Source organism: Loxodonta africana, chromosome 2, assembly GCF_030014295.1.
Source record: "Loxodonta africana isolate mLoxAfr1 chromosome 2, mLoxAfr1.hap2, whole genome shotgun sequence".
NCBI classification, from domain to species: Eukaryota; Metazoa; Chordata; class Mammalia; order Proboscidea; family Elephantidae; genus Loxodonta; species Loxodonta africana.
Genome location: NC_087343.1, coordinates 70,054,964 through 70,073,618, shown reverse-complemented (window position 1 = coordinate 70,073,618; position 18,655 = coordinate 70,054,964). Strand labels below are relative to the sequence as shown.

The following is an 18,655-nucleotide window of genomic DNA, read 5'->3' as shown; positions in this document are numbered from 1 at the left end:
GACCATCCTCTTTTGCTTTAGGGTAAATGTTGACCACTTGATTTCATAAAGATTTTTTTAATTTAAAAAGGGCACAGTATTCACAGGTGCTATTGTTTATATTACGAGCCAATCTGTTATTTAGCTGAAAGGTGACCTCTGACAGTAGTTTCAGTTCAAAGTTTAAGGGGTATCTTAGGATGATAGTCTTGCAGGTTCCCCTAATCTCTTCTGGTCCAGTAGTATGGCCTTTTTTTTTTTAAGAATTAAAATTTTGTTCTGCAGTTTTTTCCCATTCTATCTGGCACCATCTTTTGTGGCCCCAGTCAGAATGGTTGGTAGTAGTAGCTGGGCACCGTTCAGTTTTTATGGTCTCTGAATAGGTGAGGCCATGGTCTGTGTAGGCAATTGGTCCTGTAGACTAGTTTCTTTTCTGAGTCATTTGTTTCCTTCTTTCTGTGTTGCTCCAGATGAGTAGATACCTGCGAGGTGTTTGGTAAAGCTGTTATTTTTTAAAAGGAGCATTCAGAGAATAAGAAGAGCCCTTAAGAATGACATTGTGATAGCTGAATTAAAAAAAAAAGAAAAAGTTGGTAATTATAGTCTTGTAAATCTTCTGGACAGTAGATCATGAAGGAAAAAAAGAAAGGAAAATTGTAAAAATAGAAAATAGAATTAAAGTATCAATGAAGAAGTACAGAATGTGACCAGTAGGAATTCCAGAATAGCAAAAATGGAAGGGAAGAAATAAGTAATAATTCAATTATTTTTCAAGCATTTTTCAATAACGAAAGATATGATTCTCCGTACGGAAAAGGTCCAACAAATTTCCAACATAATGAATTAAAAATGACCCATGGCATAATAATTCAGCATAATTTTCATGTTTGGTAGTGGCCCTGATTCTAGACTGGCCAAAATCTGAGAGCTTGGTGCTGTGTCAAAATCCACCCCAACAACTCTCCTCTACTTTCTTTTAGCTATTACAGGTAAAAATAACAGCTCGTTTATTGCATTTTCTTATGTATCCAGTGAACGAACTTCACAGCAGTTGAGTCGATCATTTCTAAATTCCATTGGCAACTTACCTTCTGTAACTGATCACAGTGCAGCTGCTGCCTCATATCATGGATGACTCAGTAGCCATCAGGCCTCAAAAGTTCATCTTTCCACCCTGTCATCTTTCTTTTCCCAAAAAATGCTTTTGGTACATTTCAGTGGGTCAGGGTCCATATGGTGAATCCCACTTATGACATCAATTGTGTCAGGAGTGTCTGCCTTCAGGCTTGTTGATTTGCTAAATAAACTCACAGGACTCAGAAAAGCTCTTACTATCATTAAGTGTGATGTTAATAGTAGGTTTTCCATACATACACTTAATCAGGTTGAGGAAATCTCCTTCTAGTCCAATTTACAGAGTCTTTTAATCATGACTTAATATTGAATTTTGTGACTTGTTCTTTCTGAATTCATTGAGATAATCAAACGTTTTTTTTCTTTTTTAGTTTGTCGATTTGATGCATTACATTGATTGATTTTTAAATTGATTTCAGATAATTTAATTAACTGTGTATTCCTGGTCTAAACCCCACTTTGCTGTAATGTGTTAACCTTTTTTTAAAAAAATTTTTTCTGAATTTAATTTGCTAAAATTTCATTAAAAGCATTTGATCTATGTTCATGGAGGTTATTGGTCTGCGGTTTTCTTTTGTCATAATGCCTTTGCCAGACTTTGATATCAGGATAATATCAGCCTCTTAGAGTGAGTTGAGAAGTATTTTTTCCTCTTCACAAGAGTTTGAATACAATCGTTATTGTTTATTCCTTGAAGTGAAGCTATCTAGGCTTGGAGTTTTCTTTGTGGGAAGGTTTTTAACTATAAGTTCAATTTCTTTATGGCTAGTCTGTTTTTCTTTGAATGAGCATTGGTAGTCTGTTTCTTTCAAAGAATTTGTCCATCTCATCTAATTTGTTATTTGCATAAAAGGGTTCATAACATTCCCTTTGTTACCATTTAAAATGTCTGTAGTAATCTTATCTCTCTCACAACTGATATTCGTAATGAGCCTGGCTAATTTTATTGATCTTCTCAAAGAACCAGTGGTTGGTTTTACTGATTTTTCTCTATTTTTATTTTGTTTGTTTTCTATTTCATTGATTTCTGTTCTCTACTATTATGGTTTTTTATTCAGCTTACTTGCATTTACTGTTTTTCTAGTTTCTTATGGTGGGAGCTTAGGTCATTACTTTGAGAGCTTTTTTTTTTTTTTCCTAATATAGGTGTTAGTGCTACAAATTCTCTGACTACTGCTTTTATCTCATTCCAAAAATGTTTATGTTTTTACATTCATTTAGTTCATAATAACTTCCCTGTTGGTTGCTTCTTTGACCAATGGATTATTTAGAAGTGTGTTTTTTAGTACGCAAATATTTACAAGTTTTTCCAGATACCTTTCTGTTATAGATTTCTAATTTAATTCCCTTCTTAGGCCATTTATATTTAATGTAACATCAATATGATTGGGTTTAAATCTACACTCTTGATTTTTCTTTTGTAGTTATTCTACCTATTTTCTGTCCAGTTTTCCCACTTTCTTGGATTAATTTTGTAATTTTATAAATTAATCCATTTTATTTCCATTCTTGACTTATTAGTTATTCCTCTTTATTTCATTCTTTTTGTGGATGCTCTAGGGTTTATGGAACCCTGTTGGCACAGTGATTAAGAGCTCAGCTGCTAACCAAAAGGTTAGCAGTTCAAATCCACTGGCTCTTCTTGGAAACCCAGTAGGGCAGCTCTACTCTGTCCCGTAGGGTCACTGTGAGTTGGAATTGACTCAACACCAACGGGTTTGGTTTTTAGTTTTAGGGTTCGTAGTACACATCTGAGAGTCATCACTGATTACCTTCAAACAATACACTACTTTCAATGTAATGTAAGAAACTGATTATACCTTCATTTCCTTTGTTTCAACCTTTGTGCAATTGCTGTGATATAATTTGCTTCTTTGTAAGTTATAAACTCCATTATTCATTACTACTGTTTTCCCTAGACATCCAGTTATCTTTTAAAGAGGTTAAAAATAAGACAAAAACTTAAAAAAAAAAAAAAATTATCTGCATTTTTACCATTTGCAGTGCTCTTTATTCTTATTTGTTTATTTCTGGGTCTAGCTTTCTATCTGATGTGTTCTTTCTGAAGTAATTTGTTTAACATTCAGCAATGTCTGGTAGTCTGTAACTGATAAGTATTTGTTGAATGAGTAATTTTCATTTGTGTCTGTTTTTATGTAGTCTCCTTAGAAAAGAGACCTAATGTATCTGACTACTGAAAACTCACCATTAATTTGCCTTTTATTGTGAAATTAAAATATATTACTCAAAACTCCTTTTATTTTTTGCGTGTAACCATGAAATGTTTAAAAAAATAGCACCTGCTATATATATTTGCCTTTTCAAAAGCTTTCTGCTACACTTGTTAGCTATTGATTTCTGAACTGAAGTACTGATCCTAGACCAACATGTAAATTTCAGTATAAATCAGAACTATCACTGTTCATAGCATTAAAAACTAAATAATTAATTAATTTTGTTCCAGTTCCAAAAATTGAGACATGATCTGGAAATGGTACTGTCTACTATGCAGTCAAAGAATGAAAAGTTAAAGGAAGACTTGAAAAGGTATATTTATGTAATAAAAACCCAGTGCCATTGAGTCAATTCCAACTCATAGAAACCCTATAGGACAGAGTAGAACTGCCCCATGAGATTTCCAAGGCTGTGATGTCTATGGAAGCAGATTGCCACATCTGTCTCCCATGGAGCAGCTGGTGGATGGTTTTGAACTGCCAACCTTTTGGTTAGAGCAGCCAAGTGCTTTAACCACTGCATCACCGTGGCTCCTTTGTTTATGTTATAGATACCATTGGGTGGTGGTAGTGGTTAGTGCCATCTAGTCAATCCTGACTCATAGCAACAGTATGGGACAGAGTAGAACTGCCATATAGGGTTTCCAAGGAGCACCTGGTAGATTCAAACTGCTGATCTTTTGGTTAGCAGCCATAGCGCCTAACCACTACACCACCAGGGTTTCCATAGGGATACCATTAATCACTGATAAATGTTGAATTGGCGATTAATGTTTTATTTGGCTTTTTTTTTCTTCTCAATGTTTAAAGGGAGCAACAGTGGTTGGATGAACAAGAACAGATACTGGAATCTCTTAATAGAGTATACAATGAACTGAAAAACCAGGTTGTACCATTTTCTGAATCAAGGTATTAATTTTGTGTTCTAGGTTTTTAAAATAGGGAAAAGTATTTTCATTTTTACATTACAAGAAATACATGGTTGGAAAGAAGGTAAATGTTACCAGGAATCATGAGTCTTGCCCTAACTTTTGCTAGTTACAAATTGCACAGTGTTTTTTCAATGATTTGACTTGATTGTGCTTTTAGTTTGCCTTTATGTTAAATAATAGAATGTATTATTTCATAAAGCTAGTTATTTGGTTAAGCAGTGAAGTTTGAACGAAGTTTTTGATCAACTTTATGAGTAACCAGTTACATGTACATATGTATATTGTCAGCTAAATGGTTCTCAATTTTTTTTAATCTACTAGAATCTTTAATGAGCTGAAAACTAAAATGGTTAATATAAAAGAATATAAGGAGAAGCTTTTGTTTACCTTGGGTGATTTTCTTGAAGACCATTTTCCTCTGCCTGATGGAGAAGTTAAAAAGAAAAAGGTAAGTTTTAGCGTAGATATTCTTGCAGATATTCCTATTTGAAATTGTTTTAGGTAGTTTCAAAAGGGAACTTTCTGATAAATTTTTTATTGTTACTGTACAGATCTAAGATATACACATGTAGATACGTGTATAGAAATATTCCATGATCACATTATAATTCTTATTGAAAAATTAGAATCAATTGTTCAATAAAATGAGATTAAATATATTTTTTGGTTGTAAAATGAGAAATATGGGGAATATATTTAAGAATTCTGTAAAATAAAATGTTTAAGCCTTATTTAACTCATGCATTTTGGTCATTGAAACTCAAGATTTATATAAATTAAACCTAGCTATTTGGTGAACTAAGTCAGCTTTTTGAAAGATAGTTTTTCCAGTTCGGATCTTCTATTTTCATATGCACCTATTTCACAGCTGCAACTTTTCCCTATCTATAACGGTTCTCTTCCTGGAATCTCAGTTTTACTGGTCTGTGAGTAAAAGTATGGACATTGCATGACAAAATTGCCTAGAATAGTTATTTTCAGTCTTTTTTAAGAGATCCTGATACGTCTGTCTCCTAGTGAAACATAATGAAACATAGTGAAACATAAAAATCTTGTGTCTCAAAATTCTATAGAGCACGCTTATTTTTTTAATGCCTGTATGTTCATAAGTGATCTTTCCTTTATCATGCCTGATATTTATAATTTGTATTTTCTGTCTTTTTAAAATCAGTCTTTCTTGGAGTTATCAATTTTATCAATCCTTTCAAAGAATCAATTTTAGTTTTCTCTATTATTCATCCATTTTCTATTTTATTATATCTTTGAATTTAATTTATTCTTTTTTTAGCTTCTTGGGTTAGAAGCTTGATTACTAATTTTAGACTTTTAATATTCTCTAATATATCCATTTAAATGTATAAATTACCCTCTAATCACTGCTATATCTGCATTCTACAAATTTTGATATGTTGTAATTTCATTATCTTTGAGGTAAAAATATTTTCTAATTTGCTTTGTGATATCTTATTGGACTCATGAGTTATTTAAAGTGTGTTGCTTAATTAACATTAGTTTAGATGAAGAAATAGAAGGCATGGTTATCAAAATTTGCAACTGATATAAAACTAAAAGGGCTAGATAGTAAATATATTAGAAGACAGAGTCAGGACTAATTTTTCAGCTGGCCAGAAACCAGGCCAAATAAAATAAGATGATATTTAGTAGAAATACATAGAATATCTCTCTTGAGTTTAAAACATTAAAAGAATGAGGGAGATGTATTTTAGCTAGATATGTGAAAAAGACTCATCTTAGATGATAGTATCCTCAGAAGTCAACAAGTTGAAATAGATGCCTAGAAACTAATGCAGTCTTAAAATTAATGAATAGAACACCAGTATTTACAAATATAGATGTGTCTTCCTTTTCCGCTTTTGCGGTTGAATCACCTAGATCATTGTAGAGACTGGATTAAAAAAAAAAAAAAAAAAAAACACAAATTAGAGCACATTCAGTGAACAACAATGATATTGAGGGACCTCAAATCTATGGCATATGAAAATTTTTTGAAGGAACTAATGATAATATGAAGAAGAGAAGATTTGGGGCTCATAATAGCCATTGTCAAATATTTGAAGAACTCTTGGGTGGAACTGGAATACTACATTTTTATAAATAACACACACACACATATAATGCACATACCACACACAGGAAAATAATGCAGGAAAAAGTTGCACACTTGGCAAAAAGCATATAGTGCACGTTATTCACGTAAAATGTGGTAGATTTATTCTCTGTTATCCCAAGAAAAAGGAATCAGTTCAGTGAGTGGACTTAATATCAGAAACTGTCATCAGCTGTAGAAAGGTGAACAATGTTCCCTCTCCTGAAACTATATCAATAGTTTGGGATGTCATTTGGGAAATTTTTGTTGAGGGGTTCACACGCTAGACTTTCTGTTATCTAATTATATCTAATATGTATAATGTTATTTATGTATTGTATGTTTATGGATAGTTTCAATTGTATCTCCTACTAATTATAAAAGTTTTTATTGTCATACAAGTTGTTTCAACTTCATTTTTTATTTTTACAGTTAAGTACAATCAGATTGTTTACTTTCAGAATTCTTCTTAAATCATCTAATTATGAGTGTTTGATTTTAGTATACTTTTGTTTTAGTTACCTAATGCTGCCATAACAAAGCATATATGAGTGGGTTGCTCTAAAGAACAGAAATTTATTTTCTTATCCTTATGGAATCTGAAAGTCCAAATCAAGGTCTTAGCCATGTCGATTCCTTCATGGGTCTCTCTCTAGTTTCTGGTTGACTGCTGTCAGTCCTTGGTTTTCCTTGGCATTCTTTGGCGTTGCCTCCCCCAATGTGTGCCCTTTTTATAACTCAGAAATGATTAGGTTTAGAACCTTCCCTACTCTGGTATGACCTCATTACCATAACAAAAGGAAACCTTTATTTCCGGAGTCATATTTATAGGTACAGGGGTTAGAATTTCAACATGTATTTTGGGGAACACAATTCAATGCATTACAGTCTTGTGCCATTACATTTAAGAAATGTCAATTTTTTAAATCTTGTAAGAAATACAGTCTAATACTCTGTCATTGGCAGAGTTGAAATGTTAATTTTTCTATTCACATTTCTCTCAAAGAAAAACATTCAAGAACCAACTGCACAGCTGGTAACACTGCATGAAATGTTAGAGGTAAGTGTTCTGTGAGGTTTAATTCTTCTGTCTTGAACATCTTTCTTAATTAGTAATTTGTGAACAATTAGACCAGTTTCCAGTTGCTGTGGAGTTGATTCTGACTCATGGAGACTCCATGTGTGTCGGAGTAGCATTGGACTCCATAGGGTCTTCAATGGCTGATTTTTTGGACGTAGATCAGCAGTCCTTTATTCTCAAGTGCCTCTAAGTGGACTTGAACCACCATTGTTTGGTTGGAGGCTGAGCACATTAAAGGAGCTCAGATGGTTCAGTGGTTAAGCACTTGGCTTCTAACCAAAAGGTTGGCAGTTCAAACCCACCACCCACTCCGTGAGAGAAAGATGTGGCAGTCTGCTTCCATAAAGATTACAGCTTTGGAATCCCTACAGGGCAGTTCTACTCTGTCCTATAGGGACATTATGAATTGGATTTGACTCGATGGCAACAGGTTTGGTTTTGAGCGTATTAACCATTTGCACCACCAGGAACTGCACACACAGCCTCAAAAAAGAAAAAATACTGTTTTAGACCTTAAGGTATACATCAATTTTTTATAAATATATTTATAATAATTTATCATTAGTACAAAATTAATTTCTTACAGTATTAGAAAAAATATTGTTTTTTAAAAGAATTTGAAATTAAAATCTAATCCTTAATCATATTCCCAAGATTTTTTTATAGGTAAATACTTTTTTAAATGTTTTTATGAGATTATTTAGTATTTACATGGTAAAATCCTATACTGTTACTTGATGCAATGTTTAGTTGGCATTTGCACTCTATTTAAAATATAGAAGTGAGCTTAAGGATTCTTTCTACAAAATTTTAAGAATTTGTGCACAATTGTTCTTTAAATAACATCAGGTCATTTTTCATATTGTAAGGGCTGAGTAATTTTAACTTTATCTGCTTTACATTCACTTTCTTTTACAGATAGCACTAACCTGTTTTAAAAAATATTTTTGAACTTCGAACAAATTATCAAACCTGTTTAGTACTTTAGAAGATCCTGATACAGCCACCCAAGGCAAATTGGGCAGAGTGGAGGATAAAATAGTCTATGAAAAACAGGATATTTAGCAATTAGCATGCCTTTTTTTTAAAATCACTGTTAAGATTAAAAGAGTGATTTCAGAAAACAAGTTTCATCGTAGTTTTATGCATTGAGTACTAAAGTCTCTTTTTTTGTTCAACAAACTAGTTTTGGTGCCTCAGAATACCTTAAATACAGAATGTTATTGTTTTGAAAAGTAAAATACAAATATGTATTATGATTAAAACCTTTTAACGTGCTGCTGGGTACTCTAGTTTGTACTGAAATTATAAGACTACTGTTTTTTATGGATGATTTAAATTTTTTTTAATAAAGGTTTTATTTATGTGACAAATATTGACAGATGTTAACTGAAATACGTGTATAATTTTTTAACAGTATATTATGTGATACCATACAAAACTTAGAATTACAAACCAGTTTTGTCTCCTAGGCTTATATTATTGATCATAACAAAATTTAAACTGCAGTTCAGTGAAAACTAAAACAATGTAAATGTTTATTTTAGATTTGGATTTTAGTATTTGACTATTTCTAACATTTTCTGTAAGTTCAATTAATATAATTAAAATTAGAAATAGAAAACTAGAAAGATGTTAAATTATATTATAATAAGTATTGCTTTAAAATAGATTTAAAATGTAATTCTTAATCACGATACCTGAAAGAAATGAGGCCAAAGCTTTTTTTCCCAGGTGGTAGGGCTTAATATAGCTAAAGTTAATGATAGATGAAAATGTTACTTTAAGAATAGAGCTATTGATATTAATATGAAATATGATTGGGATTAGAGCTTGAAATTTTTTTTTTTCATTTCTTTTTTTTTTTATGGCACTTTATATTTGTAAGATGTTTTTACTTTTCTGTGTTTCTTAAAATAATTGTATCTTTCAGTTAGCAGTTCAGAGATATGGAGTATAATTCATGATCTGCCACCAATTAGCCCTGAAAAAAAAAAAAGGAACCCCTTAATTCTTTCAAGTCCTGATTTTGTAATTTCTGAAGGCACTGGGAGGTAGCTGGGGAGGTAGACCAGTAATTGGAGTACATTTAGTATTTTTTCCTTGTGTTTCATAGAATATTAGTGTTCAAAGAGTTGTAAATATGTGTTCAATGAAAAAAATATCCTAATGCCAATGCATTTAGGAAAGAGTGATTCTCAGTGCGCATTAACAATCTTTCTCAAGTTTATTTGACTACAGAACCTGCTTTTCAAGAGCTAAGAACATCTTTTAGGGAGACATTCTATGGAATGCAGCTTGGGAAATGCCACTGTATAGTTTTTTTTTTTTTTTTTTTATTGTTGTAAGAAGTGTAGGTAACACATTGGCCAATTCAACATTTTTCACTTGTATAATTCAATGAAAAAAATTACGTCAATCATATTGTGCAACCATCACCAACATCTGTTACTGTAATTTCCATCTTTATAAACAGAAACTCAGTACTAGCTGTACAGAGATTCCGAGCCTATATAATTTTAATACAGATAGTCAAAACTTCTCAATTTGTGGTTGCAACCTCTCAACTTTTTCTTATTTTTAGGTAATTTCTTTTCCCCAAATATTAAAGAATATGTACTTACTTTCTTTTGAATTTTTTTGCATTTTCTTGAGTACTTAATTGATTTTTTTTTAAGTTTTGTATTTTTATTTTTTTAGAAGTGATTATAACTAAACTTCTAAAGAAATTGTTCATCTTAAGTGGGAGAATTACAAATATTTTTTAAACCAGTTTTTAGGAAGAGTTTTCAAAGTTAAGATGGAGCGATACATTTTAAAGATTTTTTTCCCCCACAAATATCTGTAGTCTTTAAAAAAGGGAAATCAATTATTTAAGTTAGTACATAAGTATTATGATTTAAACAACTGTTCAAGGAGAAAGGAGATCAACATCTTTTGGTGAAAAACTTTATTAATGTTTTATTATAGCTGTATCAACTTTTTCCCAAGTAAAGTATGTTTTGAATATTTTTTCCTAGATTCTTATAAATAGATTATTTGATGTTCCGCATGATCCGTATGTCAAAATTAGTGATTCCTTTTGGCCACCTTATATTGAGCTGCTGCTGCGTAACGGAATTGCCTTGAGACATTCAGAAGATCCAAACCGAATAAGATTAGAAGCCTTTCATCAGTAAAAGGATGTAATCCTTTTCATGCAGTCTTAAAATACCTTGTCATTCAAGGATGATGGAAACACTGAGGACTATTTGGATAAAAAATGTTATTTGCAAATCAAAGTACATAGTCCATCTTCCTTATATCCTTAAATGACACCTGCTGTTACCTGTTCATTTTAAAATTGTCCTTTCTCATTCAGTCAGTGCTTCTGTGTTTTAAACTGTGTGGACAAAAATGCAGATAAAAATTATTCTATACTTAACTGCTATAAAACATTTAATGCACCTTATCTCACACAATATTCTTTGAAAGATTCTTTGTTAATTTGTGATATTGCTAATGTAATTCTTCATAAATTTTTAAGTTTCTTATGCATTTTGAATTCCATTTGGTACTTAACTCCTTTGTGTATAGGAAATCTAATGGAAAGGTTGTTTAATTTGCAGATGGTTTTAAAGTTCAAGTAGTATTTGACATAGAAGGTAGAATACTTTTAAAATATTTAACAAATCTGTTTCATTTATACTGCCTTATTTGTAGATTTGTTAAAAATTGGAACATCAAAAAACCAATGGACAAAGCTAGCAAAATATATTTTAATGTATATTATTTACTAAGTGATATTATATATTTAACCACTCGATTCTGCTAATTATCACCAACAAAATTGTGTTTATAACATTTTGTTAATCCTTTGTGAATTTTCTGTAAATAAAATTCTCTCATCTAAAGACTCTTTTTAGTGATATGGCACCATATTTTTATTCACAGAAGACTTTTTCACAAATAGAGAAATTAAGCTACTATAGAACTCATTCAGGATTGAGTCCTTTTAGGGGAAGATGACATGTAAAGTACCTTCTTAGAATACTCCTGTTGGGAGTTCAAAGAATGAGTAAGTTCTATTTCTTGAAGTTACAAGAGGCAAGATGTAGTTATGGTAGTGTGAGCCTGACAATAATTCTTCAAAGCCAGGGAACTCCTCTGTGTTCCAAATTACAGAAAAGAATGGATAACGGCAGTAAACAGCTTGGTGATTTATCTAGCAAGTCTTTATGTTTTACTGGTAAATCTACTTATTAAGATAGTTTTTTTACAGGATCTTGTATAAAAGGAGTGCTGGTGATGCAGTGGTTAAAGTGCTTAGCTGCTAACCAGAGGGTCAGTGGTTTGAACCCACCAGCCACCCCACAGGAGAAAGACGTGGCAGTCTGCTTCCATGAAGATTTCAGCCTTGGAAACCCGATGGAGCGGTTCTACCCTGCCCTGTGGGGTCGATATGAGTCGGAATTGACGGCAACAGGTTTATCTTGTAAAAGGCTGTAAAGGAACTACGATTGTATCCTACTTTAATTCATTAACCTAGTCTTCTTACATAGAAAGATTGCTTGCCCACTTTTGATCTTAGATATAAACAAAGTAAATTATAGTAGAATTAGTTAGTCTTGATTTGTAGCCCATCTAAACTTAGAACTCTTAAAGCCTTTTGTGGTTTTGAGTATGTTTGAGAAAATGTTTCCAGTGCTAAGAAACTATATCTGTCTTCAGTTTTTATTGATTTAAGAAAATCAGTGAAATTTATTTAGATTTAGAATTTGTTTTTATATTATTGACTCTCAAAACATGATAATGCAAAATATCTAAAAATAATACCATATTCTAGATTTCCCATACCAGATGGTGATAGTAATATAAAACAGAAATTTAATAAGAACATAAATTTATTTTAGTCTATCACAGATATATTTAACTTTGTTATTAATACGTAGGACTATATTGATTTGGGGAAACTAAATCTCTGTTTAGTTGGAAATTCAACCTAGTTGAATAAGACCCTGTTAAGTCTTATCCTGTGTTTTATTTATTTGACATCTATATTAACATTCCTGTATCCTTATTTTCCTTAGTTTACTTTTTTGTTATTTAGTTTGCTTTTAGTTTACTTTTTTGTTGCATTTACCAAGAGTTATATTTTTCAATTCTATACAACTTCTTACCTCAACTTAATTTTCTGAAATTTCAACTTAATGATTATTAATAACAACTACTAATAATAACTGCATCAGAAATAGTAAATGAAATGACCTATTGCCTTTTTAGTGTTTATTAGTCAAAACATTAAAAATATATAATTTTTATGCTAGCAGTGCCCACTCATAGACTTATCTATAAAGTGTTTTTTCCTAAAAGTTTCTATGTATTTATCAATATGCTGCCAGTTGTCAAATGCAACATACCAAATACTTTATGATTATTGTTACATTGTACAACATGTTGACTCAGAAATGACATCAATTAGTAAAGTGAAAATTATATGCTATTAGCTTATTTTTAGTATTTTTTTCTAGTTGTTTGTCTTTCAACCTAGTTTGAGTTGCATTTCCCTTTTTACAGTATGTAGAGCTTTTAATCTTTAATTAATTTTTAATTACACATGTGCTGCATGAATGTATTCTTTTTTGAAAAATTATGACAGTATAAATAAATTTAAAGCCTCCTTTGACCACATTTCCAATCTGGATCTCACTTATCATGAGGTAACATTTTTTGACCACATTTCCAATCTGGATCTCACTTATCATGAGGTAACTAGTGTTTGATACATGCTAGTATTTTTCATATAATATGATCATGCTGTCCTATGTCCTACTGTTTGACTGTGTCCAGAGTGGAATAACATCCATTGTAACGCATCTTGCTTTGTACTAATCACAGAACCAACTTACATGATGGTGAATTCTTACAAATCTGCTCACTATCCCCGTGTAAAATTTCTACATCACAATTTTTAGTTTAGTGTTAATGCAGTCTTTAGTATAACAACATAATTTAGTGGCTCAGTGGTTAAGAGCATGGCTGCTAACCAAAAAGTCAGCCTTTCAAATCTACCAGCCACTCCTTGGAAACCCTATGGGATAGCTCTACTCTGTCCTAAAGGGTCACTATGAGTCGGAATCAACTCAAGGGCAGTGGGTTTGGTTTAGTTCAACTGTATTTATTTTTTGGAAAGATAATTTTGGTTTAACTTAATTTTCAAATTGTCCCTTAATTTTTCTAAATAATAAAAGATTGTTCCAACCACAGAAGTGCTCTATTCTTTGACACAATACAAGAAGCAACGTTTGTTACCCATTTCCATATATACTTGGGGCATGTAGAAATCAGAGCAAGAGTGCTGGCAGGAATATGTGAAAGAGTCATGGATAATTCATATGCCCAAGTTTACTAACATAATGTGATGGGAGGAAAATGCTTACTTTCTCTTGAATGCTTTGGTTAATGACCTGTAATAAGTTTGTTTTTTTTTTTTTGTTTGATCATTATCACTCAAAGAAGTACTAAATTCATTTCTAGTTGGTAACTGGTTGGGGTACCTATTATAAAGATGGAGAGAGAAGAATCTTGAGTCTTAGTAATTTTGTTTTCTTGGTTTTTGCCGTTCCTGCTGTCTGTTAAAAAACATGCCTAAAACGTTAAGTCTCTGTGTCCTGTATTAATTGTACTGTGGACTACTAGGCCACATTCACTGTCAAATAATAGGATTATGAATTATCTAAAGAGAATATAATTTAGTTTATGGACATTCATCTGTATCATTTCAAAAGGGGCCTTAAATACAGAGGGATATTTTCATCCAGAATTAGTCAAGATTGTTGCTTTTAAGTTAAGAACAAATATCAAAGTAAAAATCCCTTCCAGTGCCATGAGTTAGGATACATACAATGAGCAACACTGTTTTAGAATTTTGTCCTCTGTACCTGGCTTACTCTCAAATATAATCAACCCTGTTCTGTGTACCAGAAGCCAAGTTGGTATAACATAGTCCAGACCTACTTGTACCTCCTTATTTTCCACTCTTCCTTAATAAATACCTTTGGTTCTAATCATAATGACTTCTTTGAACCATGAGGTTGCTATGCTTATGGTTGCCACCATTGCTTAGCCTTCAATTAGAACGTACATCTCTCTTTCCTCTCTCTGTTCAAAATATACTTATTTTTAAAGCCCTGTGTCCCTAATCTCTCTGGAACCTTCCCTGATTACTCTGATTTTCTTTCACCTTCCCTGAACTCCTGCAGCTTTTTGTCTGCGTCACATAATATATCAATTTCTTCTTTATTTTGTATAATGAGGGATGCAGAAAGTGAGGTCTTGGAGAGCCATATAATGCTTTTCTAGCGAGTTTTGACTTGTTTCTGTAAGCCAGGACTTCTTCCTAATGCATCTGTATCCATTGTCACTGTTAAGGGATGGTGAGATATCAACATTAAATAGAGTACTTACAAATATAAGGTAGATGTAGCAATACTGAAAGGAGGAGAAATAAAAAAGCATTAAATGTGACCACAGCAAAAACTAGAAACCCTGTAAGGTGCCAGGAGTTTGCTAGACTGGTAGAGAAGGGTGCCATTAAACTAGGAATCATGTAAAACACTATAATATTATGAAAGAGAACAAGAAGAAAGTAAAATCCACATCAAATAATAACAAGAAATTAGGAACTGAAATTTCACACAAATCAGCTGAAGAAAATCCCTCCTCTTCAACCATTAAACAGAAGAAAATGTAGTTCTACACTCCAAATACAATTAAATGTATTCAAGAAAGCATTTGAGGATTTGAAAACCCACATTGAATTAGAAATTTAACACTAAGAACAAATGGAGAAAATAAAAGATTAAATTCAGGAATGACATGGAAGACAAAGACAAATTATCTCAGAAATACAGAGTGAATTACAAGATGTCCAATAGAGAGTAGACTCAAATAAAAAATTATAAGAGGCATTAAAAAGGCAGGAAAACAACGAAGAGTATGAAAAAGACGTAAAGAAGTAGAAGAGTTAGAAACAGTGGAAATGGAAGTCAGGCAAAAAAGGGGTAATATCTGTATTATTGGAGTTCCTGAGAAAGAAAACAATAGAAAAGAACTAATATTTAAAATTATAATCAAGAAATAGAAAAATACCTGAACTTATACCTCGAAAGGACTCAGTGGATAAATGGGAGGCTATACCCATAATTATCAATTCCAGTACATATTGTAGTAAAACAGATTTCAAAGAAAAATATCTGCAAAGCTTCCTGGTAAAAATAAAAGATCAAATAACTTACTAAAACAAAAGAATTAGATTTGTGTCAGACTTTTCAAAACCAACATACAAAACAAGGCAGCAATTGAGCAATTTTTGTTTTTTCTTTAAACTTAAGGAACACATGAACTAAAGGTATTCTACCCAACCAAGTTACCCTTCAAATATCAAAGTTTTAGAAAAACAGTTTACAATATACAAGAATTCTATATCCAACAACTCTTCTTGGGGAATTTTACAGGATGAGCTTTATCAAACTAAATGATGATTGTAAAATTCAGCAAAAGGACTGATGGGGAGCTTTTAAAAACATACAAGCATACATATAAAAACTAAATCAAAGGTGAGTATGACCATGGAGGACTAAATGTACAAATGCTATATATTGTGACAAATTATAATTCTTTAAAATGAGGAAAGGGAGAAAGCAAAATAGGAAAAGCTTGTCATATAGACACTAGGTTAGTGTTACAAGGACACCAAACAAAAGCTGGTAAACCAGATAGTAAAAAGTCAAATAAGAGAAAAAGTATAAGTAAAAAAAGTAATCACTAGAACCAAAATGCAAACCTTCCCAGATACCAGAAAATTTTTCAATAAAAGAACAGGAAATACGTATTTCATAGAGAGACATAGCAAGTATAAAAAATGCACATAATTATAAAATATGATGATGTCTGGGAAGAACTCCAACCTCAGAGGATGGCAAGGAGTATACCTGTCACAGCTTTGTAAGTGCTGAAAGTAGATAAGATTTAATAAATCGGAGCAAGACAGTTGTTACAGCACTGCAAACTCCAAGTCCCATTGAGCAACATGATGGGCACAGATGGAGGTTACACATGCAGTGGGTTTTGCCACAGATAAGAAAGCCAGGACCAAAGAAGACTCAGCACCTTTTTAGCAAGCATCAAACAAGCCAGGCCAATTATTGGGGAGGAAGCATTTATGTAGTAGTCACACTGTGGTTTCCTTAAGACCAGAAGACCAGATAGTCATGCTTGCCTATGTGACTTGGCCTTAGAAACTATTCAGTATCAGGGGATGGGTAAGCCTTATAGTTCTTTACTCAGCAAGAGCGTACAGGGATGTTCAGGGTCCTCCTATTCTAGACCAAACCTATTAGTCAAAACAATGAGAATGGGGCTTAACTCACAAAGCAAAACTGAACTGGAGTCTAAACACCTAAAACAGTGATTTGGAAAGGTGAAAAACAAAGAGAAAAAAAAAAAAAGCTTATGAAGCAAATGAAAATAGCGGGGATAGAAAACGTCATACCAAACAAAGTAAGATGCAAGCTGAAATGGATAAAATTGACAAGGATACTTTTTATGCTAAAAGCTACAATCCACAATGAAGATAAGAATATTTATGTACTATGTAACACAGTAACCACCTGTGGGAAGCAAAAACTACAGGAGATGCAAGGAGACACAGAAACTCAATAGCAGAGTTCAACACACCAGTCTTGTTACAAGACAGATTAAATGGACAAAAAATAAGGAGAACTAAGCAACACATCAACATGGTAGATATTATGGATATATATCAAGCTTTCCATCATAAGAATAGAGAATACATGAGTCCTACAGTACATTCACAAAAATCAATCATGTTTTATGTCATAAAACATTAGTAATTCAGTAAATTAGAATTATTACAAACATTGATTACAAACATTAAAACTAGAAATTACTAACAGAAAGCAGAAAGGCCCTTCCATTTGGAAATTAAAAACCCTCCTATTTAAAAATTCCTTGGTGAAGGAGAAAATACAAATTATAGGATTTACAAACAATGTATTGACAAAACACCATATCAGAATCTATGAAAAGGATCTAAAGTGTCGATCAGAGGAAAATTCACTGCAGTAAATACTTTTATCGATAAAAGTGAACAAATAAGAATGAATTAAGTTCCCAGCTCAAAAAACTAGAAAAAAATCTACAAAGTGTACCAAAACCAAACCAAGTACAAAGAAGGAAATAATGAAGATAAAAGCAGAAATTAATGAGGAAGAGAGATAAAAACCCATAGACCTAATTAGTAAATAAAAATGACAACGTAGGGATAGCCATTGAAACAAGAAAAAATTTTAAAGTCATACTATTTTGCAGAACTCTATGCAAATAAATTTGAAAATTAAATGAAAAGGATAATTTTCTAGGGAATAACAGATTACCAGAATTTACACCATCTGAGTTTGAAAGCTTAAACTGAACAATTTCCATAGAAGAAATAGAGACAGTTATGAAGGAATTACCCCACAGAAACACACCAGGCTCCGATGATTTCAAAGGGTAATTCTACCACACATTCAAAGACCAGACAGTCACACTGCTTTATAAATTATTCCAGAGCATTGAAAATGAAGGAAAACTCCCTAATTTATAAAGCAACTGTAACACTGTCTCCTAAATCAGGTAAAGACAGTACTAAGAAAATCATAGATCAATATCATTTGTAAATATGGATGGGAAAATTATAAAACATTAGCAAACAAAATCCAACACCACATTAAGAAAATAATGTACCATGACCAAGGGATATTTATTCTAGGAATGCAAAGAAGGTTCAATATTAGAAAATCCATTATTAAACACAATACTAATAAATATAAGGTAAAAATTATGTGATCGTCTCCATAGATGCTAAAAAAGACTTTGTCAAAATTTAACATATATTTATGATAAAATAAGAATATAGGAACTGCAAAATATTGTCTTAACATGATTTTATATATGTATGTAACCAAACCAAACCCATTGCCGTCGAGTCGATTCTGACTCAGCGATCCTATAAGACAGAGAACTGCCCCATATATTTATATATGTTGTTATTTGCTGTTGAGTTTGCTGTGACTCATAGCAACTCTGTGTATAACAGAACAAAACACCTTCACCGTCTTTGTGATCACTGGTATGTTTGAGTCCA

General features: G+C 32.1%; 1 protein-coding gene across 3 annotated transcripts in view; it reads left to right on the top strand.

Moving 5' to 3' along the window:
* The window catches only part of CENPK (centromere protein K), a 52,255-nt gene extending 33,848 nt beyond the window's left edge, over nucleotides 1-18,407 (top strand). The window contains exons 6-11 of one of the 3 annotated variants that reach the window (XR_010318623.1): nucleotides 3,578-3,660; nucleotides 4,158-4,256; nucleotides 4,601-4,727; nucleotides 7,393-7,446; nucleotides 10,488-13,166; nucleotides 13,215-18,399. Coding sequence is in view for 2 of the 3 variants with exons in the window: in XM_003408063.4 (XP_003408111.2) it covers nucleotides 3,578-3,660; nucleotides 4,158-4,256; nucleotides 4,601-4,727; nucleotides 7,393-7,446; nucleotides 10,488-10,646 (522 nt within the window). In the remaining variant the exon portion in view is untranslated. Of the gene's footprint in view, nucleotides 1-3,577; nucleotides 3,661-4,157; nucleotides 4,257-4,600; nucleotides 4,728-7,392; nucleotides 7,447-10,487 lie in introns of all 3 variants that reach the window. The other 2 variants (XM_064272605.1, XM_003408063.4) reach the window with 2 other exon arrangements.
* The last annotated feature ends 248 nt before the right edge of the window (nucleotides 18,408-18,655 follow it).